This window comes from Ranitomeya variabilis, chromosome 6, assembly GCF_051348905.1.
Source record: "Ranitomeya variabilis isolate aRanVar5 chromosome 6, aRanVar5.hap1, whole genome shotgun sequence".
Lineage (NCBI taxonomy): Eukaryota > Metazoa > Chordata > Amphibia > Anura > Dendrobatidae > Ranitomeya > Ranitomeya variabilis.
In genome coordinates this window covers 126,497,144-126,521,824 of record NC_135237.1, presented here as the reverse complement: position 1 = coordinate 126,521,824, position 24,681 = coordinate 126,497,144, and the positions used below count along the sequence as shown (strand labels likewise).

At 42.1% G+C, this 24,681-nt stretch overlaps 1 protein-coding gene across 1 annotated transcript in view; it reads right to left on the bottom strand.

Annotated features, from left to right (window-relative positions):
* Nucleotides 1-508: 508 nt before the first annotated feature.
* GPD1L (glycerol-3-phosphate dehydrogenase 1 like) overlaps nt 509-24,681 on the bottom strand; it is a 67,479-nt gene continuing 43,306 nt past the window's right edge. Inside the window, exons 6-8 of the mRNA XM_077268969.1 lie at nt 9,131-9,364; nt 7,437-7,543; nt 509-1,556 (exon numbers count right to left, since the gene is read on the bottom strand). Of these exons, the coding sequence (XP_077125084.1) occupies nt 1,460-1,556; nt 7,437-7,543; nt 9,131-9,364 (438 nt within the window). The 3' untranslated portion in view covers nt 509-1,459. The remainder of the gene's footprint in view (nt 1,557-7,436; nt 7,544-9,130; nt 9,365-24,681) is intronic.

Below are 24,681 nucleotides of genomic sequence, written 5' to 3'. Positions count from 1 at the left end.
TGATGTATGCAAACGTCCAAGGTTGGCAAGTACCAGGCGATCTGGACATATGGATACGTCTAATGTCATAAAAGGGTTAAGCCTGCAATCTCAGTATTATTTTTATAGAGTGTAATGCAGATTTAAATACAAGGCATAATCTAACAGAAGAAGGATGAAAGTTTGCTCTAATGAAAGATGTTCTGTTTTTTTTTTTAATTGTATAACAAAACAAAAAACGCTGATGTGTGAATGGAGGCCTTAGGCTGGATTTATGCACCTTTTCTGTAGCATTTTTTTTTTGTTTTACTTTCAAGTCTTTAGCAAAGTTTAAAATGCAAAGCTTAATATTTTTTTTTTAAAAAAAAGGGTGGCGGTACAGGACACATACTAGATATAAAAGTGGAAGATTTAAAAAATGTAATTGAAGTAACTACAGGCCCACGACTAAGCAAAACTTGCAAGAATCTGGCCATTTTTAAGTGCATAGGATTAATGCAGGTAAAATAAATCACACAAACACATACAATTTCTTCCACATGGGTTTAATAGTGCAATAGCGTTAACATGTTGCACAGTTTAGGTTAGGAATGGTACATTCTGCCATAGCAAAAAAAACAAAACAAAGGAAAGTCATAATGTAACAGACCAAATGCCCTTGTAAAATATGCATGTATTGTAAGATTTAGTATCCAGAAAACATACAATACATGTTAAAAAGATGCCCAGACATGAAATATAGTCCCTCAGATAATTTGCCCTAAAATGAGAACAAGTTTCCTTATTCAACTACAGAACAATAAAATCTAATCAAAGATATCACAATAATTGTTACATTAATAAAATATTGTATAAAACTAAACCATTATTTTGTATTGTTCAAGAGCAAAAAATAAAGGGATAATCACAGAAATGCAATGTAACCAGTGCAATTGTAAGAGAAGCAAGAGCTCATATTGTATAGAGGTAACAAGCAGTTACAGTATGGAATACTTTGTAGACTAAAAGAATGAGGTTTCCATCTACAGCTATGGAAAGGATCGTATACATCCAAAATATGGCTTCTGGTTTTAGTGACTTGCCATTAACACTATGATTTTTTTAAGGATATGTATATATGGTGGAAAATGTATAAGCTATGAAAATAAATGCAGCAGAAATTCTTAAGAAAAGTCGTACAGTTGCAGTTTATGTCTGAATGTTTTTTTTCCTACTGTAGCCATTTTTATAAATGCTATTCAGATGTGTAGGCTGAAATCTTCTGCAATGGGAATTTATTATGTGTGAATATAACCTTGCAGTCAATTTTCTCTCATGATATGTGCAAGAAAATGGTTCTTTAGTGCCAATACTTAAGCAATGATTCCACAATTCAGATTTTACATATTCTTAATTTTGTGCGTTAGAGGAGGCTGGGCTCCAAAATTTGCAGCATAAAGAAATATATATATATTTTTTTAAAATAGACATATAATCCGCACTACATATGCTCAGGATGGCTCTGCAGGCAGGAAATCACTTCTTCTACCGGTTTACCTTCATAGCAGATTCGATACACGGCAGTAAAAAGTGGAAATCTATAATGCAAAGAGAGTTAGAAATGCTTGTTTAGTTTATTTTGTCGTACTATATAGGAGAAGAGTGGGGCTGCAGGGAAAGGTGTACAGTGATGCATTTCTGGTCCATGCAATCCTACTGAAGGAATAATGCTAGTAAATGGTAAAAAAGGCTCAATATGAAAACATAAGTGACAGATGACATTTTACATCCTTTCTCAAATACATGTTATTCGCATATCAGATGATTTCCCTCAGTATACAGTGACTTGCAAAAAGTATACACCCCCTTCGCGTTTTAACTATTTTTGTTACCGTATTTTCCGGCGTATAAGACGACTGGGCGTATAAGACGACCCCCCAACTTTACCAGTTAAAATATAAAATCTTCTTAAAAGTCGGGGGTCTTCTTATACACCCTATGTCGTCTTATAGGGCCGGTGAATATGTGCCTTTTGGGGGGGGGGGAGTGATCCTGATGCCGAGGGGGCGTCTCACAGGAAAGTGAGTATCCCCCATTACCTTATCGTAGCGGTGCAGCGTGGGGGTCTCAGTGCTGGGAGTGGCGGCGGCGGCTGCTGTGCTCTGGTGCGGCGGCTGCTGTGCTCTGGTGCGGCGGCTCCTCTTCTGTGTGGGGCCTCTGTGCTGTGAGGTGGCGGTGGCGGCGGCATATCTTTATCCAGTTGGGGCTCCTCCGGCATCTCCTTAGCCCTGGAGGCCCCGCCGCAACTCCATCGGTGCAATGCAGCGGCCATTTTCCCGGAGGCAGCTCAATAGGTGCGATGCGGTGGCCTCCGGGAAAATGGCCGCTGCTCAGATTCAGATCTCGTCCCGAAATCTCGGGACACGAGATCTGAATCTGAGCAGCGGCCATTTTCCCGGAGGCCACCACATTGCACCGATGGAGTTGCGGCGGGGCCTCCAGGGCTAAGGAGATGCCGGAGGAGCCCCAACTGGATAAAGATACGCCGCTGCCGCCGCCACCTCACAGCACAGAGGCCCCACACAGAAGAGGAGCCGCCGCACCAGAACACAGCAGCCGCCGCCGCTCCCAGCACTGACACCCCCACGCTGCACCGCTAGGATAAGGTAATGGGGATTACTCACTTTCCTGTGAGACGCCCCCTCGTCATCAGGATCACTCCCCCTCCCCACCCACCATATACACCGGCGTACACGACGATTCCCGGCGTATAAGACGACCCCCGACTTTTAAGAAGATTTTCGGGGGTTAAAAAGTCGTCTTATACGCCGGAAAATACGGTACATTGCAACCGGTGTATAAATATTTTTGTAATCAGATGTGTGCGTGATGCATCAGCACTAAATAGTCTAAGTTGGTGAAATGAAGTGAGAACAATATAGGCATACATTCAATTTATGGAACCAAATAACTGAAAATTGTCATATACACTATGGTTCCAAAGTTTAGGGCCACCCAGACAATTTTGTATTTTCCACGTGCGTGGGTATCCTATGGACAAGGATATGGGTAAGATCTACGGGTGGTCTCATGTCTTTCACTGTTTAGGCTATACCAGCCATATGGCTGCTAATTGATATAATGGGACCTTACTTCTTGAGACTTATGTGACCATTTAGGCTATGGATAAAACTATATGCACTGGCACTTTATTTTAATCTGATCCCTGTTTGGGCTACATGAGATAGCTACATTTCCATGCCTTTGTCCTTGGGGTGCCATTACTTGAGGTGCACCCTTAACCTAATCTTTTGCTCTGTTCTGATTACCTATTCTGTGATACTTACCTTTATATGATATACTTGATGTCTAAAGTAAAATTTACTATTTTATGATATACATTTTTTGTGGTTTTTTGCTCCAATTTCTGGTGTTAGGATACTTTGAGGGAGCTCCATAGGATACCATCTAGTGTGGTCCTGGTATATAATAAGTTTTCTGGGACTAATTTTTGGTATCATACTATGATAGCTGTATTTGAGATATTGTGTTCCATATTGAAATTGCATCACCAAGAAAGAAGAGTCGAGAAATTTTGATTGATGTTAATGATATGCAAATAATAAAAAAATGGAAACAAATTTGTAAACAACTATTCAGTATTCAGCATGAATGCTATTTGCAAAAAATACTTGCATTTGCATGACTTAGCATGTTATCAAAGAGAGTACTAATGGTTGTCCCAGGAACATTCTGCCCCACCGAATGCACTTGGGTAAGGAAATCATCAAGATACACTCATGGCAGCTTGATATGCAGATTAATGATGTCCCAGAGGTGTTCAATTGGAGACAAGTCCAGAGATGCTGCAGGCCATGGTAGCATGTTTAGGCCATGTAAGCCGCTTAAAGTAGCACAAACAAGCAACAGGAGGCCTGATGCTGTTGAAAAACAGCTCCTGGGACGCTTTGGAGAAATGGCAGTAACACCAGTTACACAAGTAAATCAACGTAATGGCAAGCTGTTAGTGTACCTGGGATGAAGACTAGAAGGGTTTGGCTATTATAAAATTATGCCTCCCTGCACTATAATCCCAGGACTAGGACTGATGAGATGTTCCATCATGAATGCCTGAAGGCCATCATGTTTCAAAGCAAGACGACAATGGAGGCTGGCATGGAAGTCTATCCTTTATCGATGTGTCCCTCTTGCCTTCATACAGTGATAGCTGGAAATTGGTCTGAAGACCACGTGGGCAATGCCATGAAGAGGCCTTTAAAAGAAAACACGAGTGTCCCAGGAACCAACAATGCCAATCTGCATGTTGTTCATGTTACTGTGAGCAGTGTGGCCTAAACGTGCTACCATGACTTGCAGCATCACCAGACTTGTCTCACATCAGGCACATCTGGGACGTCATTGGTTGGCAATCACAAAGTGACCTGCCAGCAACGGATCTTACACATTTGCGTATCCAAGTGCATTCACCACAACAGAACATTCCTCAGGCTACCATTACTAATCTTATTGATATGATGCCTAGGCATGCATGTACTCATATTCTATCCAAAAGAAAAAAAAATGTCCAGCTTCACCAAATCCGTGAAAAAAAGTTTTCTTTATTCACAAACTTAAACATGGAGGATACAAACGGTGAAGCTGGACATTTTTTCTTTTGGATTCTACACGCCTGGACTCAGCAGGTCCGTGCTCCCGAAACTCAGCTTATGCATCACGGGTGAGCTGGTTTATATTCCTTATTACTCATTCTATACTGAATTAATCATAGAATGTTAGAGTTGGATGAGACCTCCACGGCCATCATGTCCAACCCCCTGCTAAATGAAGGACTCACTAAACCATTTCTTTCCAGCCTCGGTTTGAAGTCTTCCATTGAAAGAGAACTCGCCACTTCTCGGGGCAGCCAGTTCCACTCCATCACCCTCACGGTCAAAATGTATTTTTCTAATATCTAATCTGTATCTTGTCTCTTTCAGTTTAATTCCATTGCTTCTCGTATTTGCATGTGCAAATGAGAATAAAGGATGATCTCTCTACATTAGTGTGACATCTCTTCAGATGTAGACAGCTATTGAGTCTCCTCATAGCCTTCTTTTTGGCAAGCTAAATATTCCCAGATCCTTTAACCGTTCTTGGTGGGACATACTTTGCTGTCCGCACTCCATCCTGTTAGCTCTTCTCTGAACTTGCTCCAGTTCTTCAATTAATTTTTTAAAATGTGGTCCCCAGAACTGGACACAGTATTCCAGATGAAGGCTGACCAAGGAGGATAATTTCATGTGATGTAGACTTTATGCTTCTCTTAATACATCATAGAATTGTGTTTGCCTTTTTTGCTGCTGCATCACACTGTTGACTCATGTGCAGTCTGTGATCTATTAGTATACCCAAGTCTTTCACATGTGCTGTTGCTTAGTTCTATTTCTCGCATTCTGTAGATGTTAAAAAATTTTTTTTGCCCAGATGTAGAATCTTGAATTTCCTCTCTGCTAAATACCATTCTATTATCAAGTTGCTTTGAAAACTTTGTTGCATTTTTTCATAATTTGCATATCATTAACAGGTCTATGCATACTGTGATTTTCATAATTCCACTATTTTTCCTTCTTGGTGTTGCAATTTGAATGTTGAAGAGTGTAGAATGTACTACCATAACTTAAATGTCAGTCCAATATGAATAAAAGCATGTTTTATGGAAAGTCTATGGTACAGGTATGTGCCTAACAGGTATGATCAAAGTACAGCTCTGTGATGCTACTGGCAGGACTCCTCTGCCTGTGTATAAAGGAGAACCTTGGTGACTATGACATGTACCAACTGACAGTGTTACCATCACAATCGACATCGATTAGTGTTGTAAGATGTAAACTATACTAGGATCTGGAATTCAGCTGACAATTACCATATTTTTCGCTTTGTAAGACGCACTTTATGTCCCCCAAATTTGTGGGGGATATGGGGGTGCGTCTTACAAAGCGGATATACAGCTTACCGGTACCGTTGCAGGCTGGGATGAGGGGGTGTCCGCTGCTGTGGGTGTCCGCCGCTGCCGAGGGTGATGCTGGCGTCTCTGGTGCAGCGGGGGGCTCTGCCAACGTTTTGTGAAAGGCCAGAGCCACCCGGCAGTTCGTCCATGCTTTCCTGTGCGACGGACTTCAGGAAAATAGCTGCCGGGCACCAAGTTCTCGGGAGAAGAGATTTCAGCGCTGAGATCTCATCTCTCGAGACCTTGGTCCCGGCGGCCAATTTCCCGAAGTACACCGCACAGGAAAGCATGGACAACTGCCAGGGGGCTCTGGCCTTTCACAAAATGTCGGCAGAGCCCCCCTACGCCAGCATCACAGGAGCCTCCATGCAGCACAGGAACCCCCCTGCAGCACAGGACACCTGCACACCCTCTCATCCCAGCCTGCACCAACGCTCCACTCCTGCCTCCTCCAGCAGCGACCCTGGGACCCCGCATAAGCAATAAGACGCATGGATTGTAAGAAGCACCATCAATTTATTTCAAAAAGTTTTTTTCCTATTTTACTCCTCAAAATTTGGGGTGCGTCTTAGAATCCGAAGCGTCTTACAAAGCGAAAAATACGGTAAATAGATATGCATGGCCGCATTACATAGCCACTTTAGTTAAATTGTAAACCAGCAAATTTTGGTGGATTAGGCCTCTTTCACACTAGCGTCGTGCACTGCATGTCGCTATGCGTCGTTTTGCAGAAAAAACGCATCCTGCAAAATTGCTTGCAGGATGCGTTTTTTCTCCATAGACTTATTAGCGACGCATTGCCACACGTCGCAACCGTCGTGCGACGGTTGCGTCGGACCGTCGTGCGACGGTTGCGTCGGACCGTCGGCACAAAAAAAAGTTACATGTAACGTTTTTTTGTGGGTCGTGACCGTCTTTTCCGACTGCGCATGCGCGGCCGGAACTCCGCCCCCTCCTCCCTGCACATCACAATGGGGCAGCGGATGGTTGTTAAACTGCATCCGCTGCCACTGTTGTGCGGCGCTTTCACAGTTTGCGTCGGTGCGCCGCAACGTCGCATTGCGATGTGCAGTGCACGACGCTAGTGTGAAAGTAGCCTTAGCCAGATTAGATAAAATAAGTTGGGTCACCCGACCAAGTCACCAGCAGTCTGACGTGTACTAGCTTTTCTTTGCAGACAAATATTTGCCTGATCTGTTGTCTACAGAAATCTTAGCGTTTATGGCTAGCTTAATTCCTTTTAGGACTAGGACATTCCTACATAAAAAGTAGAAAAGCTACAGGAAATTCTAACCCCCTGCAGCTACCCTGTCAGCCCTTTAGAGAAAGTAAGCCATTTTCGGATTGCCTGCCATACTGTGGAGAAGCAAATACAAACTGACAAATTATAATTTCTTACATCTCACAATTTTAAAAGATTGTGTCTGCTTGTAAACAGTGATAGTGCTAGAAAGAGGGTCTTGTCACTTACTTATCTACCAAGCCCTTCTGCTGCAGGATACGGTACACTTCTGCAGAGGTCTGAGGTCCTTGTAGTTTTTGGCCATTCAGCATCTCCTTTTCAAGTTCCTCTATACTCTACAGAACAAAAACACAATTCTAGTTTACTCTGTAAGGCGCTCAATGCGGGTTTATTACATCAATACCTGTAATGAAAAACAAAATTGCAGGTTACATGGAGATGTAACGACCGGCATACTGACTAAACTTTACTTTTGGAGAAGTATGGATATTTGTTTCGCGACATGCAAAATGTGGTGCTAGATCCAAGGGCTTCACCATTTGTTCCCAAGCAGTCTCACAGCTGGGAAGCTTTGATAAGACTCAAACTAACAGAAATGTATGATCACAGGGGGAAAATGCAGCTTCAGCACAGAGATGAAATGAATCTCTTCTGTACTTAAAAGTCTAGAAACCCATGCAGAGATATGCACTGATTATACAAGGCAAGCTGTGAGATTACCAACACCAAGCGTAGGTGGGCTTAGCGGCAACATTCAGAAGGCTTTATTTATAAACACAAAACTTTTACAGCGCATGGATATTTGGTGGCAAATGTTACTACATAAAGTTATGTCTACATGGCATAATAAAAATCCAAACGCTGTGAAATTGTAGCAACTGTAGTCATTTTAAAACCACATTAAAAGATTCTGCTACCCCAAAAATAGATTTTAAATGGGCTACAGAGTGTTGTAGGGGACCTAGACCCTATAACAGCCATACTAGCACAATATCTGTTACTGATTCCATGCGTGAGAGAATAACTTCATTCATATGCAATGAGGAGGCTTCAGTGCACCATTGTTATGGCCAAGAGTTTGGGGCACCATTATGCCGCCTCATTTGCATCCTGGGCTCCTTAAAGGGCTTCAGATTTACAGTGCTCCCTTCCCAGAACAAGCACTGTCTGAACGCTGCAGGCGTAAGTGTAGCCATATATACATGCATACACCAAGAAGTGCAGTGAATGGCATCAGGAAAAAAAGGGACAGAAGATGATGTTCGTGGGGACACGCACGGTGGAGGCATTTAGACAGCGCTTGCTCTGGAAAGCAAGCACCGTCAATCAGAACTCAGAAAAAGTCCCAATATGTTAATGAGGAGGCATAATGGTGCATCAAACTCTTGGTCACTCCCAGAGGGCACTGAAATCTCATTTGCATATGAATTCTAAGTTATTTTCTCAGGCACTGCAACAGTAACAGGTACAGTGATAGTATGGTAGTTATAGAGGCAAAGTCCCCGACAACACTTTAAATGCCAAACCTGTGGTCTCAAGCAAAATGAAGTCTTGAGACACAAAGGAACAGAGGCATCAAAGAAATAAAAACTGACTGATTCTCTAAACAGAATTCAATTGTTTAGATAGCAACAAAACCAAGCTGTCATTGGTTTTATTGCCATCTAAACAATTGCACCTCAAATGCTTAACCTTGATCCTCCACCACTGTATCTCAGACAACAGACCAAGAATGCACAAGAAGGGTTCTCCTGAAAAAGTCCAAGAGTGCTCAATTACACCACATCATAATTGATGTAGGCTACATTAGAATTGTGAGGTTGAAATACATAGGAAACTCACCTTGCTGCTCATAAAACTTATTTTATTATTGATTTTTACACACTGCTAACTTTAATGGGGGAGGACACACAATTCAATACCTTGCGAGTGTTAACAAATGCCTCGGCCACTTTTCGATTGCGCCCTCCATAGCAAGTGGTAATGAGGTCGGCAACTCCACAGCTCTCCAAAAATGTAGAAGTGGAAACTTGACCTTTACAGAAGATCTTAGCAAATGCAATCATTTCCATGAGTCCGAGACGGATAACAGCAGCTTTTGTGTTATCACCACACTTGAGACCATCACAAAAGCCAGCACCTACAGCCACAATATTCTGTGTAAAAGAGGGAAAGAAAACAGGATTCTGCAGTCAATATACACATCACACTTGGTCATGAAAAAAAAACAAACAAAAAAAAAAAACACACTGAGAAGAATAATTTCCAAAGAATCATTTCCACCTTTAATGTCACTCGTAAGCTGTACTATTCCACTGAGAACCAAACAAATAAAACAATCACATACAGGCCACATTCAGTATTTGTTTTAAAAACAAACAAACAAAAAAAAAAAACAGCGACAGAAACATAAGTAAATACCCTGAAGTAAATAAACAGCAATAGTGCATTAAAATAATAAAGGGTACCTAGTTAACATAATTTTGATGAAAAAAAATGCAAAAGCCATCCCACCACTTCACAGTAACCCTAATTGGGACAGTCCTAACTAGAATATTAAAAACCTTATGGTTTGCCAAGTGACATGCATGTTGATAAGGGCGGAGAGGGACTGGGGCCAGCTAGTGGACACACAACCACATCGATATAATGTCTAGCTCAAAGAAAAGGCAGGAAACACCTTAATATGCACATGGTGCAAAAACTTTAAAAAAAAAAAAAGAAATGAACTGGAATACAAACTGGTGTGCATGCAGCATGTACCCTTTATTATTTCCATGCACGATTGCTGTTTATTTTATTTACTGCAGGGTATTTAATCATTATGTTTTGGTCTTTGTTTTTTTTCTGTTCAGTGGCTAGTGTGAACGTGTTCTTATATGCTTCATGCACACCAGTTTGAATCCTAGTTCATTTCTTTCAAAACCTTCAGGCCTCTGCTAAAAGCTGAAAATGAATTTCACCTTTCAGTAGGACAACGACTAAGCATAATCACCAAACGAATGGCTCGGCCAGCAGAAGATCTAAGTTTTGGAATGGCCCAGCCAGAGCCCGGACCTGAACCCAATATCCATTGAAAGCCTGTGTTGGGTGGAAGAGGGCTGTACACAGGAGATGCCCTTGCATTGACAGGTTTGGATCGCTCTTGCAAGGCAGAGAGTGCAAAGATTGCCAATTCTAGTAAATGTGCCATGCAGATAGACTCCTACCCAAAAAGACTGAATGCTCTCAAATTCAGAACACTTCCATAAAAGTATTAGTTTAAGGATGTGCATATTTATGCAACCACATCATTTTAGTTCTGTATTTTTCCACTTACAAGATTGAAATTTATTTCGTTTTTCAATTGACTTGTACATATCAGGTTTCACAATAAAGATGGAAAATGTTCTCAACTGATTTTTCACATGACAAAAACTTTGCATTTTAGATAAAATAGTCTGTTTTTTTTGCTTCACAAGATACATATCTGAATATATATATAAAACAGATCAGCAAATCTTGTCTAAATAAAATTAATGTATGGGTACAAATAGCATACATATATAACTGCACATTGAGTATGCCAAGTTACATGTGTGCATAGTATTAATGAAATTCATCTATTCAATAGAGACCATACTTAATTAATCAACCTGCATCTGTGAACGACCCCTTCAGCGGGGAACCTAAGCTACAGACTGGCCTCTCTTGAGCATGACTATAACAGATCAGGTCAGGAAGGATGCAGCTAGATAGAGATTACTTGCAATCTTTATGACATGTTGTAAATTATTTAATATTTGCATCATTTTAAATTTTCCACGAAACGAAACTTAGTACCAAGATCTTGGTATAGATGTGTAAATAAATATAAATTACATTTTTATGGCATTAGTCAAGACAGACAAAAAAGAGAGGAAAAGGGAAAAGAGGAACGCTACAGAAGTTGCTCATCACATAGAAAAAATTGACACCATGCATTAGGTATACAGACTATTCAAAATTTTGCATATCCAAGTGTCAATGAGCTTAGCCGTCTCCAATATTAAAAGATTTTTCACACACATTTTTCAAAGTATAGTAAACACATACTTATTGTGATTATGTGAATAGCCGCACTTCCCAGAGTTATCATAAAGGTAATGTAAATTTAGAATTCATATTGTGCTTCTGTGCACTCTACTCCTGTACAGTACCCTGCCTTGCAGATTTTAGCTTCTGCCATCTACAGTACAGCTGCCCCTGTGGTTTTATATACCGTAATTGTTAGATTGTTTCCAGCGAAGCTCAACTCTCCTGCACAATGAAACTTGTAAGGCAGTGCATAGCATATGAGTGTCAGTAAAATAAAAGTACAACTGGTAAGTTATATTACTGCAAATATGCATCTACAGCCACTATTAGCCAAAAGGGAAGTATAGCCTGAATTATTTTAGTAATGTAAATAAAGAAGTTTTTGTTCGAATCATACACATAACGTACTATCCATTAATAAAATAGTTGTAGACCATAAGCAGATTGGTTTTATCTTATGAAGGTGCATGCAAGGCATTTCTGTAATCATAAAACTGTATTAACAAGCACATTTAATGAGGACATGCTGGGTAGAGAACCTTGATTAACTACAGTCAAAGGCAAAAAACAGCAGCTAAGCGGTTTCATACACCCATGGCAATAATATTTAGAAGGGATCATTTTTTATGCTTTCTTTGATCTCAAATTTGATTTCCAGTACGGTCATCTGCCAATATAAACTTTACATGCGCTATTCAGCCTTTTACCGGTGGGCGCAGCCATCTTTCTCTGGCCGCGCGTGCGCTGATGGATCGCTCTGCTGCCCGGGGCTTCAGGAAAATGGCCGCCGCCATCTCCATCTGCGCACGCGCGGAATCCCGCTGCCATTTTCCTGAAGCCCCGGGCAGCAGAGCGCTCCATCTGCGCACGCGCGGCCACAGGAAAGATGGCCGCGCCCACCGGTAAACGGCTGAATGGCGCAGATCGCGCTATTTTTCATCTCCTGGGCAGTGGATATTCTCTGTTGGACATGCGCACACCACTACGCCACCAACGGAATGATGAGCCTGATCTGGGGGAGAAACAGCGCTGTCACCACGCCCATCGGACCAGACCAGCGTGAGTGACAGCAGAAAACGGCAACTTTACAAAGGTATTTCAGCAGCATAGGTGGGTAATAAAGGCACACAAAAGACACTAATGTAACGCCCAGCTCTGCCCCTATTTAACGCTATTTTTAGCTCATCTTCAAAAAACGGGGTGACAGGTTCCCTTTAAGTAAAGGGGTTATGATGGCATGTTTAAATGAGGAGGGAAAGATACCTGAAGAAAGAGAGAGGTTAAATATTTTAGTCAGGTGAGTGGTGACCACTGGTGAGAGAGACTGCAGGAGAGGTGAAGGAATGGGGTCACTGTTGCAGGTTGTAGGCCGAGCAGAAGTGAGGAGCTTGGAAACTTCTTCTTCTGAGACAGGCTCAAAGATGTCTAGTGAGCTTGAGGTGCGGCAGGGAAGGGGATCCAGGCACTGAGGAGATTGAGCTGAGATATCTTGATGGATGTGGTTGATTTTTTCTAGGAAGTAAGTGGCCAGATCCTCACCACTGAGGTTGGTGATGGGGGCCTGTACTTTAGGTTTCAGGAGGGAGTTTAAGGTTTCAAAAAGTAGTTTTGGGCTGTTGGATAGTGAGGTGATGAGGGTGGTGAAGTAGGATTGTTTGGCCAGATAAAGGGCAGAGTTATAGGTTTTGAGCATGAACTTATAGTGGATGAAGTCTTCTGCTAAGAGAGATTTTCTCCACTGCCGCTCTGCACACCTTGAACAACGCTGAAGAAAGCGTGTTTGCATAGTGTGCCAGGGCTGCCGTTGTCTGTGTTGGGTCTTTCTGCGTGTAGAAGGTGCTGCTTCATCTAGGGCATTCTTCAGTGTATTATTGAAGTGTGACAATGCTAAGTCTGGACACGAGAGGGAGGAGATAGGGGCTAAAGATGTGTGGAGATTGTCCATAAGCTGCTGGGTATTAATGGAACGTGTATTCCGATAATTGTGGTAAGTGGGGGTGTCCCGAGTGAGGAGACAATTCTTGACAGAGAAGGAAAGAAGGTTGTGGTCCGAAAGCGGGAGAGGGGAGTTAGTAAAGTCGTGCAGCGATCCGGGACGGGAGAAACCAGGTCCAGAGTATTCCCGTCCTCATGCGCAGGAGAATTAGTAAACTGTGAGAGGCCGAATGAAGAAGTTAGAGAAAGAAGATGAGAGGCAGATTGGGAGAGGGGATCATTGATGGGGATGTTAAAGTCTCCCATGATGAGGGTGGGGATGTCACAGGATAGAAAGTGAGTAAGCCAGGTGGCAAAGTGGTCTAGAAACAGGCGGGAGGAGCCTGGAGGGCGATAAACAACCGCCACTCGCAAGGAGAAGGGCTTAAAGATTCTGACGGCGTGGACTTCAAAGGAAGGAAATGTAAGTGAGGGAACCGGGGGGGATGACCTGGAAAGCACATTGTGATGAAAGGAGCAAACCAACACCCCCACCCTGTCTGTTTTCAGGTAGATTGCACACAGGTGGACCTTCCTCTCAATAAACATGTGACTTATGAAGGAAACTGCTTGCACCAGAAATTTTTAGGGCACGATAGCAAAAGGGTGAATACGAGTGCACATATCAATTTTTAGATATTTGATCCCATAAATTTAATGTAGACTTATATTTTTCCTCACTTCACTAACTTGGCCTATTCAGTGCCGATGCATCACACACCATTAGGTTACAACCTGAGCTTAAATATTTGTGTAATGTAACATAATAGGTAAGAAATTTAACATGGGGAGTGGGGGTAGGGAGTGAGTACTTTTGCAAGCCACTGTACTTTATTTATTTATTTAAATTCGTTTATTAAACAACAACAGAATTAAGACATATATGGTTGGCACATATTCAGAACAGAACATATACAATCATCATAATATCTATGAAATGACAATGAAAGTGACTTAAGATAGTACAACATGTCACTGTGCTTTATTTTTATTTAAGGCAATCTTGTCATTAAATGTTAAGGTCTATGGCACAGCCTGTTCTCCTGATCTACATGTTTACACCATCTTTTATTTAAAGTGAGCTAAAATAAGCGACCGTCTGCACAGGTATAATGCATTGTGTTCGATCGCCATTTCTTATCCAATTGCACAAGCCCTTGGTTTCACTTTTACTATCATTTGCGCAGGCGTACTGATTTGTTTCCATTATTAGGTTTGCGCAGGTGCAACAGAGGAACCGGTTGGATCAATGTGTGATCCTTATCAGCGCTTGTGCATATATGGTTTTCATACAACTTTGAATGCTTGGCATTCACACATGCATACTATATTTTCCAATTTATTTATGTCTTGAGCTCGTTTTCCCCAAATAACTATTTATACCTTTGTCTCACATCATGTGCTCAGATCCTCTAACAGCTATTAATAAAAACATTTGTTTGTGCAATCACAACTTACATCTCCTGAAAGTTTTATCACAACGCACTCCACACCTGGTAATTATTGTTAACTCATCTCATTTATTGCACTTGAGCCTCATTATCACCCCTGAAGAAGCTACACAGTGGTGGCGATATGCGCGGGGCTTCTCCCTCACTTATTTTTCAGTTAGACTATACAGGTTTATTCTCATGCTCCCTTCTTCATATTCTGTTATTTTACTGAAGTGGTTTATTTTGAGACCTTGGTTCCATCCTCGATTGCTGTGACCACTTAAATTTGTCCTCTTTTGTCTTCATCTTAATTTAATTCTGGTTCTGGTGGCATAGATCTCACAGACATTGGTGTTTTGTATATTACTTGTATTTTGTTGAAATATTGTGCTGCATTGTCTTAACTTGTATTGAATTTGTCTGTATATGTCCCCGCTGAATTGTAAAGTGCTGCGGAATATGTTGGCGCTATATAAATAAAGATTATTATTATTACTACTTTTTGGCAAGTTTATTAGGTTTCATACACTACTGTATTTTTTGGACCATGCATGTTCATAGCCATTATTAGATTTCCTGTGTATTCATATTGTCTGGCAGTTGGGGATAGGTGTTGCTCCTGATTTGGACACGATAGTAGTGCATTTATCACCTAGTGGCTTTTAAATGTTTTTATGTTGTTCCCCCAACTTATTTGCATACTTCTTTTCTGAGTATGTCATTCATCTTTTAAGTATGCGTTTGGCTGATCAGAATCATAGTGGTGGTGCCCTCGGTTATTTCATGTCTCACACTGGTGATGCCACCTTTCATTTAATATAAGCTCTGAAGGCAGATTCTCAGGGAGGTTTCTGCCCATCCCATAGATGTTACCAGCTCATTTACATACCGTATTAATAAAAATGTATTACTCTGGATTAAAATATCGAACCGCAATGTATCATATTATTCACTTTTCTATGACCTACATGCCCATATAGACTGCTTAGGAGGGCTGATCCTACTGACATATTTCCTTAAATAAATGACTTTTTTTTTTTTTAAATAAAAAAATTAAAAAACACCAACTATTTATATCTGGTCTTCATGCTCCTAGACACACAAGCTGCATTTAAATGAAGCAAAAGCAATTCTGCTGTTCAGCGGAGCTACAAGTCAGCGTAGTATAAATGCTCTTTTAAGTAATGCATGTCCATAGCAAGGAAAGGACACCACATCGGAAAATCACAGAAAGTGAACATCAGGCCACATTAGGTAATGGGCAATTTAATGTTTTAAAAGGTAATAAGAGCGTTCGATGTTTATGGATTTAAATGGAAAAGCAAGGCTTAGAAATAATATAACGCTTGCCAAGCGTCAGTGCAATAGAGGGCTGAAAAATGTGAGCTGAACACAGCGAGCGCAGGAATAATAGGGCCACAATATTGTGTAGGGATGTGTAATGCTAGGATCAGATAAGTGCAGCGGAATACTGTAGAGGTGTAATAAGGAATACAGAGGCTGGAACATTGCACTTGTATCTTCAACACATTTATTTTCTACCTCTGAAAAAGTATTGCAGTATATGGAGGTCATCTATTCACAACTATAAAGGCACATTAATTCTGCATTTTTAGTCTTAACTAGTGATGAGCGAGTGTACTCGTTGCTCGGGTTTTTCAGAGCACGCTCGGGTGGTCTCCGAGTACTTGTTAGTGCTCGGAGATTTAGTTTTCGTCGCCTCAGCTGCATGATTTACGGCTGCTGGACAGCCTGAATACATGTGGGGGTTGCCAGGAAATCCTCACATGTATTCAGCCTGTCTAGCAGCCGTAAATCATGCATCTGCATGGACAAAAACTAAATCTGTGAGCACTAACAAATACTAATTTTGACAACAAAGGAGTTTGAGAAACAAGCAGCAGTGGAAGTTGCTGAGTGAAAATTGCAAACTGACATTGTAGTGTCCAGCTCGTGCTTCTGCAGAGATGCACCCGTAAATTAGGCGGGCTCTCAGCACTACAGAAATGCCAAACGTGGACGATAAATGTGGTTTACGCACGTGGGGTTCAGAAGGGAGGAGGGCATTTTGATTTGGGAGCGCATAAGTTGCTTGATTGCTTTTGGGGTGCGAGGAGCCATTTTGCTTTTTCACAGCTTTTGTGCTACCAGAAACGTGGAAGCCCCCTATATTTCCGTTAACAAAATGATGGACCCGAGTGGGGACTTGCATTTTTTGTGGATTTAGTTGAAACTTTTATTGGGAAAGTTTTACATAAAATTTGGGATCACATTTATTCGGCTCTCTACGCTGAGCACTTATATTTGGGTATCCATCTAAATCTACAAGTTACGCGATTCAGATGAAACCCCAGAGGGATCCATTCACTACAATGAGGCAGCAGAGTTACTCTGGACGCATTCTGGCTTGTGTTTATTGTTATCCTTTTTAGAAGCGCACTGATCAAACCTAAAAAGATGGACACTGCCGGATCATAGGCCAGATGGTATTCACAGTGCCTCCATCTGCCTCATTATAGGGAATCTTCCACTGTGCTGTCAGAAACACGTATTTTAGAGATTTACACGGAAACTCCGGTGTAAGTGCTTAGCGCAGGATAAGTGTGAGCCGAGCCTTACTGTGATCTTTGGGAGAAAGAATGAAAAAAAGTATTAGAACAAATTCTTGACCTACTACTGATGAGTTCATCATGCGGTATAAGCGATTAGACTATTTTATTCTTCGGGTCGAAGCGATATCAGATTTATACAGTTTTTTTTAGGTTTGGCTGCGGTCACACACTAAAAGATGTTTTTATTGCAAAAACGCATCCCCATATTTTGATAGGTATCATTTCAGCTGACATAGTTGTCATGTGAGGGCTTGTTTTTTGCAGGACGAGTTGAATTTTTTATTGGTACCATTTTCAGTCACATGACATTTTTTGATTGCTTTCTATTACGTTTTTGGGAGTCAGAATTAACAAAATCCAGCAATTCAGGAATTTTTTTTTATTTATGCTGCTGCACACATGGTAAAATTGATAAAGCAGCTTCCCTTCGGAGATTATATATATATATATATATATATATTTTTTTTTTTGGGCAAAGCCAGCTTGTCGCTTTGAAGAAACCGGAATACATCCAACCTGTGGTTACAGTTCGCACGGAAAAAGGATTGGGACAAATCCACACATGTAAAGAAAAATCTTTTTGTTTCTCCAGCGATCAGTCCAATGGTAGAGTAAAATATACGGTACCTTTTATTTATCCATTAAAAAGTTCCAGATTTCTTCAGTTACAATACTGCATACATTCAATCCCTTATGGACGACATGTTTCGACACCACATATATCATATATATTTTATTCTATGAATTGGCGCTTTTTACACAAATAAAAACTATTTTCTAGAAAAAAAAATTTTTGCATCGTTTTTTTTCTTAGAGCCATAACTTTTTTTTATTTGTCCGCTGATGGAACTGTATGGCGGCTTGTTATTTGCGAAAAGCATGAAATTTTCCGCTATACCATGGTGACAAAGAATTGTTTTTTTGCCTCTTATTATTTATTTTATTTTTTTTACAGTGTCCACTGAAGGGTTAACTAGTCAGACAGCTTTATAGGTCGGGTCATTCCGGACACAGATACCAAAAGTGAATGATTTTATGAAAAAAAAAAAAAAGTACAATTATATGTACAATATATTTTTATTTGCTTTGTTATTTTTAACATGTTTACAATTTTTTGCAAACATTACTTAGTCCCTCTATGGGACTTCACTTTTTCTTTCTTTTTTTTTTTTTTTTTTTTAACTCCGATTGCTTATGATAGCTTATAAGCAAACAATGGAGGAGCATTGCTATGCTTTATAAACGGTCTGTGCTGCACTGACACAAACTTGATACTTCATGCTTGGAACATGGTGTAACAAGTTTGCTAGCTCTGTTGCCCCGGATGTCGTCAGGAGGACATCGCATCACCATAGCAACAATCGCCCCCTTGCAATGATGTCGCGGGGCGCCGATTGGAGGGCAGAAGGGGTTCCCGCCGTCTGCCTTATAAAAATTTGTGATCGATATTGATCGCAGCATTTAGTGGGTTAAACTGCCAGAATCAGCTGACACCCGTACCAGCGCACAGCCTCCTGCAAGCGGGTAATTGCCTTATAAGTCACCATCGGGGGGAGAGAGGGGGAGACCCATTTGCACCCATCAGAGTTGCTCTCATTGATCCAAATCACCCATTTCCAATCTTCTACTGTCCACTTCTCGCACTTTTTTGCAAACTTGATCCAATTCTTCTTATAACGATATTAAAGTCGAGGCTTCTTCACCTTCTTTGGGACAACCATTCCACACTTCTGTAACGTGCTGCGCACGATGCTTGCATGGCTGTCAGTGATCTAACTATTACGAAGCATACAAGCCATTTCCACTGCCGTGTTTGTTGCACCAGAACTGAAAGACCTTGTTATGAGCTAACATGTTGACTAGTGATGAGTGAATAAACTCCTAAAGCTACTTTCACACTAGCAACGCACGACGAATTGCGTCGTTGCGACGTACCGACGCAAGCAGTGAAAGCGTCGCACAACGGGGGCAGCGGATGCTGTTTTTCAACACATCTGCTGTCCCATTGTGAGGTGCGGGGAGGAGGGGGTATGGGTATGTGCACACGTCAGGATTTCTTGCAGAAATTTCCTGAAGAAAACCGGAAATTTTCTGCAAGAAATCCGTTTTTTTTTTTGCGTTTTTTTCCCGTTTTTTTCGCGTTTTTTTTTTTAGCATTTTGCAAGCGAAATTAGCTTGCAGAATGCTAAAGTTTTCCAAGCGATCTATAGCATCGCTTGGAAAACTGACTGACAGGTTGGTCACACTTGTCAAACATAGTGTTTGACAAGTGTGACCAACTTTTTACTATAGATGCTGCCTATGCAGCATCAATAGTAAAAGATAGAATGTTTAAAAATAATAAAAAAAATTTAAAAAAATGGTTATACTCTCCTGCAGACAGCCGATCTCCTCAGCGGCGTCCATTCCTATAGATGGTGTGTGTGTGTGCAGGACTTTCGATGACGTCGCGGTCACGCGACCAATCACAAGACCGCGACGTCATCGCAGGTCCTTCACACACACCATCTATAGGATCGGAAGCGGCAGCGTGCACCGATGAGAGGCGGGAAGACTCCGGGGCCATCAGAGGGTGAGTATATGACTTTTTTATTTTAATTCTTTTTTTTTTACCAATTATATGGTGCCCAGTCCGTGGAGGAGAGTCTCCTCTCCTCCACCCTGTGTACCAAAGGCACATGATCTGCTTACTTCCCGCATGGTGGGCACAGCCACATGCGGAAAGTAAGCAAATCAATGCATTCCTAGTTGTGCGGAATCCCCGCAATTCCGCAAATTTAATGAACATGTTGCTTTTTTTTCCGGGATGCGATTTTTTCGCGGAAAAAAATGCAACATTTGCACAAGAAATGCGGAATACACTGTAAATAATAGGAGGCATATGTAAGTGTTTTTTTCGCGTTTTTATCACGTTTTTATAGCGAAAAAACGCGAAAAAGACGCGAAAAATACTGAACGCGTGCACATGGCCTAAAGGTACCGTTACACTAAACGACTTACCAACGATCACGACCAGCGATACGACCTGGCCGTGATCGTTGGTAAGTCGTTGTGTGGTCGCTGGGGAGCTGTCACACAGACAGCTCTCTCCAGCGACCAACGATCAGGGGAACGACTTCGGCATCGTTGAAACTGTCTTCAACGATGCCAAAGTCCCCATGCAGCACCCGGGTAACCAGGGTAAACATCGGGTTACTAAGTGCAGGGCCGCGCTTAGTAACCCGATATTTACCCTGGTTACCATTGTAAAAGTAAAAAAAAAAAAAAACAGTACATACTCACATTCTGATGTCTGTCACGTCCCTCGCCGGCGTCCACAGGGTTAAAACTGCTTTCGGCAGGAGCGCTGCTAATGCACGCGCTGCTGCCGAGAGCTTCCCTGCACTGAACGTGTCAGCGCCGGCAGTAGGTTTCACATACTGCTGAACATGCTTTTTTTTCACTAAAAATACTGCAAAAACTGAAGGTAATGTTGACGATGCTTTTTTTGCATGCTCTCATTGCTTTCTGTGGGCAAACAAAACTGCAAAAACACTAGAATTGACATGTTGCAGTTTAAAAAAAGTAGTAGTTTTCCAATTCAGTCAGGAAAAAAAAAAAAAAAAAACAAGAATGTGCATGAGATTTCCAAAATCTCATCTCTTTTGCTGGTACAGTAAAAAGCAGATTTTAATTTGCATTAAAAACGCAGCAAAACTGCAATGTGTGAGCACAACCTACCACAAGTGAATGCAGTATTGCTGTTTGTCGTACAAGCGATCAGACAAATCACAGGTTTAAGTCACCTAAGATGACTAATACAGTAAAGAAAAAAAAAAGAAAAAAATTAAAATTAACCCATTTTCCTCCATTAAACACGCACGCACAGCATTTTAGAGAGTGTGTGGACTTTATTTTGATTGTCAGGCAGTAACATTTTGGGGACTCATCAACCTGTGTGATTGATGAGTGATGGCAGAGTGTTGTGTAGCTGCGGTGTGTGGACCCTGTTGGGGTGCGATTAACTATAGCCTAACAGGTGTTGAGTGAATTGAAGTCACAAACCAGGTCATGTGCTGAGAAGTTTGTACATGACAGTAAGGTTAAGCTTTTAGTGCTTTTTTGATGCTGCCATTTGCTCTCCAGTAGATAAATTTCAGCTAGAGATGGATTACTCCTCTATTCCTACTGATAGCACTGTTAATAATAATCTATATTTTTATATAGAGCTAACATATTCTGCAGCGCTTTACAGTTTGCACACATCACCGCTATCTCCGATGGGGCTCACAATCTAAATTCCTGCACTGTTGATGGGTTTAGCGATTGTGTAATGTGTATGGGGCACCATCCGACTGATGGTGGAGAGAGATGTTGATCACACGTCTCATATAGAACTGCTGATCACATTGCTCACCCGGAAAAAAGTTGCTGGGCAGCATGTCAAACCGTCAGCTTTCTCACAGGAGCGCTCGGCTGAAAGTGCACTCCTGTGTATGGGGAAAGTATCGTTCAGAAAACAGCCATCTAATGTGCGTGGCCAGCCTTAGGCCATGTTCACACGCTGCGGTTTTTACCGCGGAACCGCCGCGATTTTGATGCTGCGGGTCCGCAGCAGTTTCCATAGCGTTTACATTAACATGTAAACCCTATGGAAACCGCAAACCGCAGTGCACATGCTGCGGGAAAAACCGCGCAGAAACGCAGCGGTTTACAACCCGCAGCATGTCACTTCTTTGTGCAGAATCGCTGCGATTCTGCACCCATAGGAATGCATTGAACCGCTTACTTCCCGCATGGGGCTGTGCCCACGTTGCGGGAAGTAAGCGGATAATGTGCGGGTGGTACCCGGGGTGGAGGAGAGGAGACTCTCCTCCAGGCCCTGGGAACCATAAAATAGTGTAAAAAAAAGAATTAAAATAAAAAATGAAGCTATACTCACCTCTCAGCGCTGCCCGCGGCCGTCCGGTCTCAGTTGCTGTGCCGAACAGGACCTGTGGTGACGTCGCGGTCACATGACCGTGATGACGCCGCGGTCACATGACCGTGACGTCACGAAGGTCCTTGTCGGCACAGCCGCTTGCAGCGCCGGGGAGATCGCGACGTCAGAGGGTGAGTATAGCCAATTTTTATTATTTTTTACATTACTATTGATGCTGCATATTGCTGCATATGCAGCATCAATAGTACAGCAGTAATCCCGCAGCGGAAACCGCGGAACAAACCGCGATAAATCTGCAGGGATAACCACAGCGGTTTTGCCCTGCAGATTTTCAATTCCGCTGCGGGATTAACCCGCAGAGGAACCCGCAGCGTGTGAACATGGCCTTAGGCTCTGTGAATACATTGCTTTGTGCACAAAGTTGCTCATATTTATAACGCAGACTATATGAACATGTAAACTGCAATGTTGAAGGCAATTAAACAAATTAGGCAGTCGGCTAGCAGAACGATCAGATAGATGCATAGCATACAAAAAAAAAAATGGTACACTGGAACAGGTTCATGAACTTTAGTCAAAAATAAAAATAGATCTAATTTGAACCTGTCCTAACACTTTCACTGGCAAGACACTGAGGGAGTATGGACATAATGATGTGGATGAGTCACGTCTCATTGCAGGAAATCAACACAAGCAGACAGGGTCCGGCCAGGGCACAGAGATTTCTAGATGGAAAACAAACTAGATCTGAACCATGTACTACAGACAGGAGTCCCAGCATCTCTCCGCCAGGAGCCATGTTCTGCGGAGAGCTAATGCCCAAGATTTCCTTTTCTAAAAAAGGTATGGCTAATGGATTTACGCCGTACAATATTTACTAGAAACTAGTGATGAGCGAGTGTGCTCGTTACTCGAGTTTTCAGAGCATGCTCAGGTGTTCTCAGAATATTTGGGGCGTGCTCATAGATTATGTCAGAGTTCCCGCAGCTGCATGATTTTCAGCTTTTAGACAACCTGAACACATGCAGGGATTGTCTGCTTGTTAGGGAATCCCCACATGTATTCAGGCTGTCTAGCAGCCGCAAATCATGCAGCTGCGGGGACTCAAATATAATCTATGAGCACGCCCAAGATCCCAAGATACTCGGACAACACCAGAGCATGCTCAGAAAACTCGAGTAACGAGCACACTCGCTCATCACTAGAAACGCTTCAGTTTATCTAACCAAAGTATTTCTCAAATCACACAAAAGTTGGTTGTTTGGGATAAACTTAGTTATCCAAAGGCTTGTAGATGTACAAAATAAATGGGGCCGTTACTCAAAAGCCCCAGCATAGTCTCTCCGTTGCCAATTTGCTACAGTAGTCATGTGTGCCTGATAAGACGCCATCACTCAGCAGTAGTGATGAGCGAGCATACTCGTTACTCGAGATTTCCCGAGCAAGCTCGGGTGTCCTCCAAGTATTTGTAAGTGCTCGGAGATTTAGTTTTCATCGCTGCAGCTGAATGATTTACATCTGTTAGCCAGCTTGATTACATGTGGGGATTCCCTAGCAACCAGGCAACCCCCACATGTACTTATGCTGGCTAGCAGCTGTAAATGATGCAGCTGCGTCAACAAAAACTAAATCTCTGAGCACTTACAAATACTCAGAGACCCCCGAGCATGCTCAGGAAATCTCGAGCAACAAGTATACTCGCTCATCACTACTCAGCAGCTCTGCTGATGTAAACCGGGTCTAGTTTCTGCCGATAAATGTTTATTATGATTATCCTTCATCAGGAAAGTTCTTTGAAACTCAGAAACGCATTGAATAAAGACCACTTTTTAATAATACCTTTGGACTACATGATTCAGCAGCACAGAATTTGACTACGATCTCCTACATTGTATTCTCAACGGCCGGTACCTCGTGGATCCGTAGATCTGCAGCAGCGAATCTTGCCAATGCTTGTCTTAAGCTACGTCTGGTGAATGCTTTTACCTAGCATTGACTGCTTAATCGAATATATAAAGCTGAATGTGTGTGTGTGTGTGTGTGTGTGTGTGTGTGTGTGTGTGTGTGTGTGTGTGTGTGTGTGTGTGTGTGTGTGTGTGTGTGTGTGTGTGTGTGTGTGTGTCCGGGATTGGCATCTGCACCGTCGCAGCTACAGCCACAAAATTTTGCACAGTCACACGTCTGGACCCCGAGAGCGTCATAGGCTATGTTGTGAGGCAAAATTTTAACACCAAGCGTTCCAATTCACCAAACAATTTTGCCCCTATCTACATAATGGGGAAAAAGTGAAAGGAAAAGTGTTGGAGGCAAATTGACAGCTGCCAGATGTGAACAAGAGGGACTTAAAGAGTGAGAGTGATGGCGCCAAAGAGTATATACTGTACAGTTGCTAAGGTGGGGCCCTGACATGGGATACTCACCACACACGGGGATATGAACACACACAAAATGCGCCACACACTACCACGTGCTTGAAC